Source organism: Raphanus sativus, chromosome 6 (assembly GCF_000801105.2).
Source record: "Raphanus sativus cultivar WK10039 chromosome 6, ASM80110v3, whole genome shotgun sequence".
Taxonomy (NCBI): Eukaryota; Viridiplantae; Streptophyta; class Magnoliopsida; order Brassicales; family Brassicaceae; genus Raphanus; species Raphanus sativus.
This window is the reverse complement of record NC_079516.1, coordinates 15,312,482-15,324,343: the sequence shown is the minus strand read 5'-3', so window position 1 is coordinate 15,324,343 and position 11,862 is coordinate 15,312,482. Positions and strand designations below refer to the sequence as shown.

The following is an 11,862-nucleotide window of genomic DNA, read 5'->3' as shown; positions in this document are numbered from 1 at the left end:
TTGTGGCTTTCTTGTGAGTGTATTGACCCTTTTGAATTCTCGTGTGACTAATTATTGTAGCTTCTTCAAAACTCTGGACTCGCCATGGTTTTTTTTTTTGGGAATTTCATCAGCTGGAGGAAGATGGCTTTACTAGGTAAAACTAGTTATTATTTCATAATCAACATGAAAGTGATGTTTAAATAAGGAAGAAAATGGCATATTGTAGTTTAACGTGGAAAATATCATATATTTATACGGATGATTAGTTGGATTGTATCTTTAATAATTAGACTGACTATCGAAGTTAGTATATATTATTTTGATGTAAATGTATTTGAACTATGTATAAGAATTAAATGAAAAATATACTAAAAATGTACAAACTAACTGATAGAAATCTAATATTTTATCGTCTAGGCGCCCTACCATGCGTTATTCAAGGAATCGGTTTATTCTTCGTACCAGAGTCTCCAAGATGGCTGGTTGGTTATTTATTTTCATATATATATGCTCAATTTCGTAACGTCTACTAACTATGAGAAGAAATAAATGTACCTTGATTAAACTATTTCAATTGTAAAGGCAAAAGTTGGTGCGGATGAAGAACTAGAAAATTCACTGCTTCGGCTTAGAGGGAAAGATGCTGATATTTCACGTGAAGCCTCGGAGATTCAAGTGAGTTTTAATATAAATAGTATCAATTATAGATACTTTTAATATATATTAATTCGTTGACAAAAAGATAACGTAGAAGTAGAACCAGAGCCTCAATGAATGTTGTCTTGTTTTCAGGATATGAACAAAATGCTAGAAAGGGATTCAAAGTCGAGCTTTTCTGATTTGTTCCAGAGAAAGTATAGACACACTCTCGTGGTATGGTGTTAAATATCTTGTAAATATAAGTATATAATTTTTATTTATTTATTTGCGTGAGCATATTTGTTCCTCAGGTAGGAGTCGGGCTAATGTTGATACAACAATTCTCTGGTAGTACGGCTGTGATATCTTATGCAAGTACCATTCTTAGAAAAGCTGGTGAGACTAATTAAGTTTTATATACCCATAATAAAATTTACTTTTCACGATGAGGAGAGACAACTTAAATCAGATATTCACCATGAGTTCTCTTTTCAATTTGTATTATATTTGCTTTAATAATTAGTTTTGGCTGAAACAGGTTTTTCTGTGGCCATTGGATCAACATTGTTAGGCATCTTCATGGTAATTATCCCCTAAAGGCTTGAACATTATTTGCAAAATAATTTTGCATATATGTTATCACCATATTTATTCTTAATAGAAAATGACATAGTTTTTAATAAATATGACATAGGATAAAAATCTAGATATGACATGCAAAGTTTTTTGGTAAAAAGGAATATTTTCGACAAAAACTTATAAACATAGTAATGACTAATAACTCTCGTATTATCATTAAAGTAATCTTTCTATATAAATATTCATTTTGACAAGACTTTTGAAATATAGTAATAAATAATAACTAATATATCACCATTAAAATAAAATATACATATCACATTAATAAACAAAAATTATATATAACTAGAACTACTTTTTACACCAACTTATATACCATATTTTATGCACATATATATAATCAAAATTAAATATAAGATTAGTCAACATATTCATTTTTATCAATTTAATGTATTTTAACTATAACCAACAAAATCTAAAATTTATATATTTAAAAAAAATATTTTAAACTAAGGAATCAGAGAAATGCCTAAAATAAATAATCATTAAATAAAATATAATATATATATATACAAATTTATTTTTATAAATGTAATTTTAACTCTACTGAAATTTAAAAAACTAAAGTTGAAAATTTAAACCAAAATAAAAGAAACAAGAATTATTTATGGTTTTTCCTAGCAGGTAAAGTTAAAATATAAAATTATAATGTAAAAATAGAAAGTAATTTTTTAAATAAAACATTATTATATTCAAAATAATTATTTTTGCAAATGATGCAGGAAAAGTCCTTGTATACAATTTTTTATATAACTTTCATTGACTCCATTGATGCAATATTTGTGAAAATCACACTAAAGTATTTTAAATCCTTTGTCGTACAAATACTGAACGATTGTGATATTTGCCACATTTTTAGTCAAATTTCTTTAAAGAACTTTATACATTAAGAATTCATTTATATTGTTTATATAACTAGGATTTCCTTTTGTTGGTACTCTTCTTAGAATTTGTTAGTGAATGAATAAAGTGTTACATAGGTAGTTACATAAATAATTAAATGATAAATAAATGGTTATGACCAATTCATTTATCAATAATTAATTTTAAATTGAAAGCTTAAAAAATTAAACATTTTATCAAAGCCACTTAGCCTAACTAATTAAAAAAAAATAGTTTACACTTTTTCAAAGTTTGGCCCAAAAAGTGACTTGTGCTCTTGGATCCGGTAACAATTGTCTGCGAGACTAATGGCTGGATGAATCATTATCTTTCGTGAGAATATTGAGATTATGTAGAAATTAATTGATTATGGACCTTGATCTCTAAAGAATAATGCATAAGAATATAAGCTTTTATATCGGAGTTCTAATGGGACATGGCTAATATACAAAAATACTTGAATCAGTTCATTTATTGTTAATTAGTTAAGTTGGAAGTTTATGATAAACCTGAATTTAACATTACTGAATGGACTTTGTAAGTATTCTCAGGTACCAAAAGCCATGATTGGTCTAATTCTTGTTGATAAATGGGGCAGACGGCCCCTCTTGTTGGTGAGCATGTTTTCTCTTTTTCGATTTACACCAATTAGTTTATCATAGAAACTACTAATTAAAGTGTTTGAAATTGGTTTTAATTTTGACAATTATAGACTTCAGCGTGTGGGATGAGCATAACTTGCATGTTTATTGGGTTCGCCTTCACATTACAGGTTATTTTAAGTGTATATATATATGATGTCTATTGACTATTATATTACTATTATTAACTAATGTTTAGTTGAAGGCATAAAAAGTTGTCAAAAAAACTAATATTTAGTTGCATGTTTGATATGAGCAGAAAATGCAATTGCTTCCGAAGCTAACTCCAGTTTTAACGTTTATATGCGTTACGGTAAGGCATTTGCTCTACTTTCACACTGCATGTTTTTAAAAATATCGAATAACGTAATTAAAATTTGGTTTTCTTTATTGGCAGCTATATATTGCATCTTATGCAGTAGGAGTGGGAGCCCTCCCTTGGATAATTATGTCTGAGGTACATGAACTCTCAAACTGTTATTTAAAATGTCGAGCTTAATATGCCATTATTTTGTAAATGAAGTAACCGTTGCGTGATTTTTGTGTGTGTGCAGATATTTCCAATGAATATAAAAGTAACAGCTGGGACTTTAGTTACGTTGGCCTCATGGTCAAGTAGTTCGATCGTCACCTACTTTTTCAATTTTCTATTCGAATGGAGCACTCAAGGTATTCTTTTTATTAGCTAGGTTATAACTTACAAATTATCAAAAGGCGTACTAACTAGTTACATAAATGTCTGGACAAAAACAATATAAATGTTGATTGACAAAAAGCATTATAGCTGTAGAGCAAAAAAATAATTTAAATTTATAGTTGTCATAGATTTTATTAATAAGTTAAATTTTATAGAGATATTTAGTTTTGATTTTTTTTTTTTTGAAACACGTTTTGATTAATTTAAATTATGTAAATGTAATAGGAACGTTTTACATATTCGGGGCTATTGGAGGAGCAGCACTGATTTTTATTTGGTTGCTCGTTTCGGAAACGAAAGGATTATCACTTGAAGAAATACAACTTTCGCTTACTCGTTCTCGTGAACCCGACGAAAGAAATCACACGTAGACTAAAATGTCTACTTTTTCATTGTAATATATAAAATATAAAATTATTAAACTCGATGTTTATGATTATACTCATCGAAAAAGAATACTATTTTACAGTTACAAAAAAAAAATGAAATACTATTTTAGTTTTCTTTATAATAAATTAAATATTTATGTAACTTTCGTGATGTAAACATCTACTGCCTATGTTTATACTCCGTAATTCGTATTCTGTATGTAATATTTCAATACTTTTCATTCTAATGTATGAATTAGGCCTGTTCGTAACTCTGACGCGCGTCAGTTGGAAGCAATCAAAAATTAACAAACAAAAAAGAGAAAACTAAAGGCAGCATCGTTATACGGTTGCCGTTATACGGTTGCCGTCGGCCATTGTCGCTGGTGGTTGTTTCCGTGTTTTTATGGACGCCACAAAAATCAGCGTCTCCCAGATGAGTTCACGCGTCGTCAGCGTCAGTTTTTTTTATCAAATCACTCCCTGTCATTTTTAATTGTTTTATATTTCTTGTCGCTCGTAGTTGTTTTTCTGAATCTTTGCCGCTGACGCCAGAGTTTATTAAACGAACAGGCCTATTATTTTAACTTAGTTTATATATGATGATATGCTAATCGAGAAAAAAAGTATCGTTCTAAATTCATACTAGTATGCAGAAGGCTGGAAGTGGTACGTGGATGGTTCAGTGGGTTTTGTTAAATTAATTCAGTATTAAAAACGTGCACCAATTTTTCGGTTAACTTACATGATTAGATATGTGAGTCCTCTTCTTCCCGAAGTATTGATTTGCCGTCTGAGAGAAGAGCAGAGTAACACATGTGCCTCCCTTTAAGAGGTCGCTATAAACCTTCAGATTCATTCACATTTATGCGACGACCCACTACGTCTCACTAATTTCCAACTTCTTTCTTCAGCTTCTCCACCATTTATTACCTATAAAAAGACATCCCTAGTGCCATGGATCTTACAGATTCACTTCGCTTCTCCACTCAACACACAGACACAAACCTTTACCGACAATGGCGACCTCCCAACTATCACTCTCCGAATTGCAACGCAGTCGTTTCATGCAGACCGTTGTCCTAGGTCTTCTGCGCTTTTGGGTATCCCAAAATATGAAAAAGGTGGTGAACTTATGGTCATCTAGTTGCCAGGTACATCTTTTAAATCTCCCAACACCAATTTTCAGAAGTTGAATATTCATTTATCTCATACCAGCTTACTTCTCTCTTTCAGACATTATTGGTTAAGTTAGTGACATTAGGACTATATACGATGATCACACCAAGACAACCCAACGGGTTATGGGAACACGCGAATTGATAAGTACATTCTCTCGACACAGCAACTAAAATACTTTCATCCATGTGTATTAATCATGATTCTTGCTAATTTAAATGGTGTCCGCCAGCCGAAAGTAATCATAGTGATCAGCACCAACTCCAAGTTCGTCAAAGGTAAGCACTCTCTGCAAAAACTTATCAATGTTATTTGGGGGTCTTCCATATAGCTTCTCACAATTCCTGTTATTTATTGCAGGCCGTTTTTTTCTTAATTCAATTATGTAATTTCTTGAACACATTTCTATTTTGACAAATTTATTGTAGCAAGTTAGTGCTATTTGATGAGTAAGGTTCTTAATTGTAAAACATACTATAACAAATTCTCATATCTCTTTCCTAAGATCTGCTTACTGTTGAAGCCGAAAACCGAATTGAAATAACAATAATATTTAAAACGATAGTAAGGAAAGAAACTATTCGAAAACCGAGATGGAAAAACGTTTTGACAAACATAACATGGAGTTAAAATATAATATTTTTCCTTAACTCTAAATATTCGTTCTGTACAGAGACGGTACTGTGCGAAATATCGAGTCCAAGGATACAACCATGGTAGACGATCACGCTTCACTAGTGAACGCCCTATCGAACTAATAACTACGAAACACTCTTTAAACTTATGCTAAGGGATTTTCTATGTTGGTTTTCGATCTGAAAGAAGTGAGTAATGAATGAAGAGATGCAGTATTTAAAGAGAAGATAGAGAGCCACTTTCCGCAACAGCTGCTTCACGTAGACGAGAATCTCGCGGAAATCGAGGGAAGTTGAGTTGCGAAACTTCTTCATCAAGACGCGATCTCATCTCGTTTAAAATTGGGCGAACAGACAAAATGTGCACATCGTTTAAAAATGAATTGCATGTCGTGTTTGATTCGAAAAATGAGCCAAAAAACCAAAAGTAATTTGGTCCAAAAAGAATTTTATTGAGCCGGAGGCCTCCCACCAAGACCCAAGACCCAAGACCGAGTCATCCGAACAGCGGCGGCACCCGTGAGGAGTTCTCTCTTCCGTTGAACTGTTTAACCCATGATATCAAGGACCATATATATATTGCTCATCACCTCTTCTTTTCCCCGATGTGTGACATTTCCAAATTATATTTATATTATGACTGTTGTTTGGGCTTCAAATACATTTAAGTCCAAATCATTTACTTTTCACAATTTTCATAAAGCCATGGGGTTTTTATTAGTCCAACAATCCCCACATGAATAGAAATGATTCTAAACATATGCTGATTATATGTAGACTCGATAGACTCTAGATATTCGTGAGGACCTTTTTCTTGACTAGGTTCAATGTATGCGTCTATTTCATGAATTTGTTTTATCATTCAAAACAGATACTGAAAATGCAGGACTTCAATCATTCATTCTAGATATAAAAATCTAAAAACACTAGAAACCTAACTTTAATAATTTTGATCAAACTAAGAAGCATATTAATAAAAAGAAATTCCTACAAAACAAGTTAGGCTTTAATTAGAATTCTAATTTATAGTCTATGTTATTTATAATTAAGTTTCAAAAATATAAATTATGCTATTATATTTTGTCCCAAACATACATTAAAATCTAGAATTTTCAAATGGAAGTAATTATAAAATACATTAATTTAAGACGGGGAATCTATTTATATATAATACACTTTACTCTCTCCAGGTTGAGACACATCAGCATCCAGCGTGGAAACTGATGCCTTCTTTGTTCGACACGTCAGATTCATTTAAACGAAGCGCAGAGTATAATTCTTAGCGGGCTCGCCGTGTTGGGCTTCTTCTGTAATTTTCTGTGTGTGTAAGGCCCTTATGAAAACCCTATGGAATAGATCATTCTGCTCTTCGGTTTCATCGGTTGCGGGGGTGAAGCTGTGACGATGGTCTTTGGGTTTCGTAACGGAGGCGTCGTGATTTATGTGGAGGGTGTCCCAGGTTTGTTGTCCTCCTCCGCTTGAGTTCATATGCTTCGCCTGGATTCTAAGGATATTCTGTTCCTAGGTTTGTATTGGCAGACCCTTGAAAGGCTTTCCGACCGTCACTCCACGGCGGAGTTTCTTGCAGTCGTGGGTTCAGTAATCACACTTAAAAACTTTGTATATTGCAGATATGGTTGTTGCTGTCGGGCTGGTCATGGATGTTACTCCTCGCCATCTCATGTTAGTATTTGTGTTCTCTTTGTCACTTTTACGGGTTCGAACGTTGTGGTCATCAAATTTTCAATTGATTTGGTTTCATTTTAGATATCGATATGTTTATTCACCACTCGTGTTGTGATTCCTTTTTGTTCACAGTGGTTGGGGAGCAGTTTGACTTAATTTCGATATGTGACAGTAACAATGGTTGCTGCTGGTATCAACATAGTTCCCGTGATCGGAATGGGTATGTTGATTTGATTTTAATATGTAGATACCGATCATGAAACACTGTCTAACTAACATATGGCGTAGATTGTTTTCTTTGTTGATCACATATCAATCGTTTTCTGTAAAAGACTGATCTGAGAGTTTTTGAATTGTGTAGAGTATAGAACTGTCTCAGGTGTTGCAGTTCTCTTGGTCATCATTGAACAAGTCAAGGTATAAATAAATATTCATAAAGAGATAAGCTTTGCATAAACTATCAAATTATCTTTTTCAGAAGTACTTTACTGATTTTAAAAGATTTATTGAACTTTATAATGTATCAGTGTCTTCCTTACAATGAGATTGTTAATATTCCCTTCAGAGATGAATCTATGAGATATGGTCAGAACCTGGAGGTTAACGGGGAGAAAGGAACTGGCCAGGTTAATGATTCTTATGGTTTACTCTAACTTTATGTCTGGTGTGGAGTCACTGTTTATTGTGCCTTTTAGTGTTAATCCTAACTTAGTTGCAGGTAGAGGAGTTCTCAAAGATCAATCTGCTCCTGTCTGTATAACCATTGGTAATGGAGGAAACATTTAAGGATTTGCTCCAAGTAAGCTAATATAATAAACAACTTATGATCATTGCAAATAACCTTTTGATTAGATTTTTGATGTGTAGTAGGATTTCTGCAGAATGACTGAGCCTCAGCCTAAGTACTCCACCACAGAGAAGAAAAGCTTTGGACACGTTATAATCTCAATATAGAAGTGGATATATGCGCAGTATGAATGGCACAAGAACAAGTTATGTAGTCGAGGCTGACACCATGTGGTTTTACAACAGGTTATGGCATCCTGATGATGATTCTCCTTAGTATCAAAATACCAGGTCATGGTGATATATGTTGTTGTATGCATTTTTTGTGATTGAATAACGATGAATAAAGACAACGTGGATTAGTTTTTTTGTTTGTCCTTGAGTAAGCAGCGCAAACGATACACTGCAAGGTTACATTTTTACTCTTGGGTCTTGATATCTCATGTTTTTATAGGTTTTTAGATTCACATTTTAGCTTATTATAGTCATGGAGTTGCATATTAGGAGTATATATTGCATTAGATTGTTCATTTGCATATCACAGGGTTTAAAGTGCACAATTGGAAGTTTAGGGCCAAATCAAGAGGTCTATTCTGCAGTTATGAAAGTTCGGGGCAGTATACAAATAAATCAAGACTTCAGGGACTTGGTTGCAAAAAGCCAAGAGTTGGCCATTGATTCTCCTTGAGCTTTCTTCTGGCCGGACTGGTTGATGACGGCGAGCCTTTGTGAGCACCACACGGACAGAATTGAGCACGGCCACGGCTTCGTGGAGCAGACCATGGCCTGTAAGTCCGAGCACGGAATCGGAGTAGAGAAAGACGGAGGAGGTACGGTGACTTAATGATGAACGCAGCTTGATGCCATCACCGGAGCTCAGATTGATGACGAGGTAGTGCTGTCGCGGCTTGGAGCAGAGCTGAGGCGGTCGGGATTGATGATTGGAGCAACGAACAGAGACGAAGTCGGTACGGATCAGGCCACGACGATGAAGGCGAACATGACGACCACGAGCTGAGACTTGGGAATTGACAGAGAACACAGCGAGCTCTATCTCCAAGCCCCTGTCTGATATCGACATGATGCAGCGATCAAAGGTAACCGCTGGGAATATGGCGAACTTTGCAGCGGCAAAGTGGAGAGGACGCGAAGACCGCTGTGCACGAGATTTTGAAATGTTGACCCGGTTTAGTCCGGTTGACTTTGGTTGACTCCGGTTTAATCTTACTAAACCAGCTCGAAATTTGCTTCTCTATATATAGTTTTAGAACCCAAAAATCCTAATGTATCTCATTTTCTCTCAAGACTTTGTTTCATCTTGTAAAAGCTTGAACCTTTTAATCATTTTAAGGAAGTTCTTCATCTTAAATCTTGTTTCTCCTTCTCATAAACATGATTAGCCTTGAATCTCACATAGATTTAAGGTTTCTCATGGAGATTAGAGAGTAGACACACATTGAATTCATGGGCTAGGGTGATTAGGGTGTTTAAGTGAAGATCTAGGGTGTTTAGTGTTAGATCTATTGTTTCCTTGCTTGTCTACTATCCTTAATGCTAGATTAAAGTTGGCCTCTTTGATTTAGAGCTCTAGACATTTCCCACCCACAAGGTGTTTGATGAAATGTCTGAACCAAGTAGAGCTTGCTCTAAACTTGCCTTACACAAAGACCATTGTGTTAAGGGAGTTTAGATAGTTAATAGACTCATCCCTAATGATTGCTTAGATCTTTTAGGCTCAAAGACCTTTGGTGTCTAGTTGATTAAAGCAAATGAACATTCTTCTTGACCATAGAGCTTGTTTATTTGAGTGTTCTAGACTTAAGGAAGTGTTTGATTGTTAGCTTGCCACTCTAGCTTGGATCTTAGTCACCCAAAGTCAAGTTCCTAGTCCCATGGATTCTACCTTAGCATTTGATTGAAAGTTTAGTTCTTGCACTTATTTCTTGATAGGATTTGAGATCACCTTTGTTTATATTCTAGGATCTTAGCTTGTTACCATCATCCATCTTCATATTTGCTTAGATTAAGATAGTTTGTGTATTCTTGGTGCTATAGATCACTAGTTCTCTGTGGTTCGACAACCTTTATATACTATCATTTGACTTGAGAGCATTGAAAACTTCCAATATCAAATTGGCGCCGTTGCCGGGGAACTAGTAGATTTATCATTAAGATTTCAATCTTTCTTGAGACTAAGCTTTATTTTCTTGCTTTGTTTTGCTTTTGTACAGTTACTAACCTTTTCTTCTAGCTTTTGTTATCTGTAGAGATGGCTTCAAGCTAACATGAGGAGCCACAAGAAGAGGAAGACACATTCGAATATCACATTGAAGATGACTTTGATGCAAGTATACTCACACCAGCACAACTTGTGATGTTATATGAGCTTCAGAAGGAGTACCCAGGTTCGGCAAAGACATCCCTAGCACGAAGGATCCGGTTGGAGCTTATTAAGGATCGAGCAGAGCTTGAATGAAGGGAGGTTACAAAGTATGAGTTTAATGTTGCCTATGACCTTAAAGAGGTAATGGATTGGGCTCCACCACTCCAGCTGGAAGGTATAGAAATTTCCATTTTAGAACTTCAATTTGAGAAAATATGCTTGCCTTGTGGTGAAAACATTGCCCATGATCATGATTCTCTTGTGCTCATCAATGAATGTCTTGATATGATATGTGAAACTAGGAAACTAGATGAGTTGAGAATAGAAAAGCTTGCTCGAGATCTTATTGAAGTTTGTTTTGACAAGAGCTATCTATGTGCTTCATTTGATCTCGAATCTGAGTTTTTTATGTTTGATGAATCTAGACATCTTCTTGAGATAGCTGATTTAGGGGATGAGCTTGATGTTGACAAGCTTTTGCTTGAGATAGAAAATCCCCTTGTCAAAAGCATTCATGAGAATGAGAACATTGTGTTTTATTCAGTTGATGGAGATAGAGTTGACTACTTTGTTAAGACCTCGTTTGAACCTGTAGTTGACTTTGTCTTTCCACCAAATGCATTTGATTCTCATGACCATTTGAACCTCAAAGAGCATCTCATGATTCATGATGCATCTTTAGTGAAGCTCTTTGATGAAAAATCTGTCTATTATCTATGGACAGTAGTGTGCTCCTCTGCGCACTTGGTTTCTTGTTCTTGTAGGAGAAGGACCAAAGGTGCATTGGCTCAGCCTTTTGATACCTATGATTAGCATGCACACAAAGTCAAGCTCGATACTTAAAACAAGCTCACTTGGGAGGAAATCCCATGTTTATCCATTGTATATATTTCTTTATCTTTCTTTCTTTTTAAGTTGTTTAATAAGTATTGTTGAGGTTGTTCAGGTTGGGTCTATCTCTAGATAAGAGAAATCTTCATTTCCACTTCAGCCCATGTCTACCGGCGAAACAACTCTGAGGCCAAGGGTCCTCTACCACCCAATTCAGCTTATAACTCCAAGTATGTGCCACTCCAACCTTGTACATATTTAGTTATCATGCTTATTTCTTTCTCTTAGATCTCTTCTTTGAGCTTACTATCACACAAGGGACTGTGTGAAATAAGTTTGGGGGAGAGTCTACTATCTCACATTGTTTTCTGTTTTGTTTTCTTGTCATGAGTCTCATGCATTGCATTCTTATTTGCATTAAAAAAAAAAATTAAGAAGCATTCAGTTGCATCATTTGCATCTTTAGGATTGAGTCTAGAAGCATATAGGTTGCATTCATGCATTGGGAGTCAAC

General features: G+C 34.6%; 2 protein-coding genes across 2 annotated transcripts in view; both read left to right on the top strand.

The window, feature by feature from the left end:
* LOC108806485 (sugar transporter ERD6-like 18) overlaps positions 1–4,013 on the top strand; it is a gene marked incomplete at its 5' end in the record, with an annotated part of 5,241 nt that extends 1,228 nt beyond the window's left edge. The window contains 12 exon segments of the mRNA XM_056989029.1: positions 61–136; positions 400–464; positions 565–657; positions 775–855; positions 933–1,017; positions 1,160–1,203; positions 2,694–2,756; positions 2,855–2,914; positions 3,043–3,096; positions 3,181–3,240; positions 3,338–3,452; positions 3,706–4,013. Of these exon segments, the coding sequence (XP_056845009.1) occupies positions 61–136; positions 400–464; positions 565–657; positions 775–855; positions 933–1,017; positions 1,160–1,203; positions 2,694–2,756; positions 2,855–2,914; positions 3,043–3,096; positions 3,181–3,240; positions 3,338–3,452; positions 3,706–3,851 (942 nt within the window).
* A 3,424-nt stretch (positions 4,014–7,437) lies between these two features.
* LOC130495587 (uncharacterized) lies at positions 7,438–8,302 on the top strand. Its single transcript, XM_056987000.1, has 5 exons — positions 7,438–7,568; positions 7,717–7,765; positions 7,876–7,974; positions 8,067–8,102; positions 8,219–8,302. The coding sequence occupies exons 1-5, from the start codon at positions 7,438–7,440 to the stop codon at positions 8,300–8,302; spliced, it is 399 nt and encodes a 132-aa protein (XP_056842980.1).
* The last annotated feature ends 3,560 nt before the right edge of the window (positions 8,303–11,862 follow it).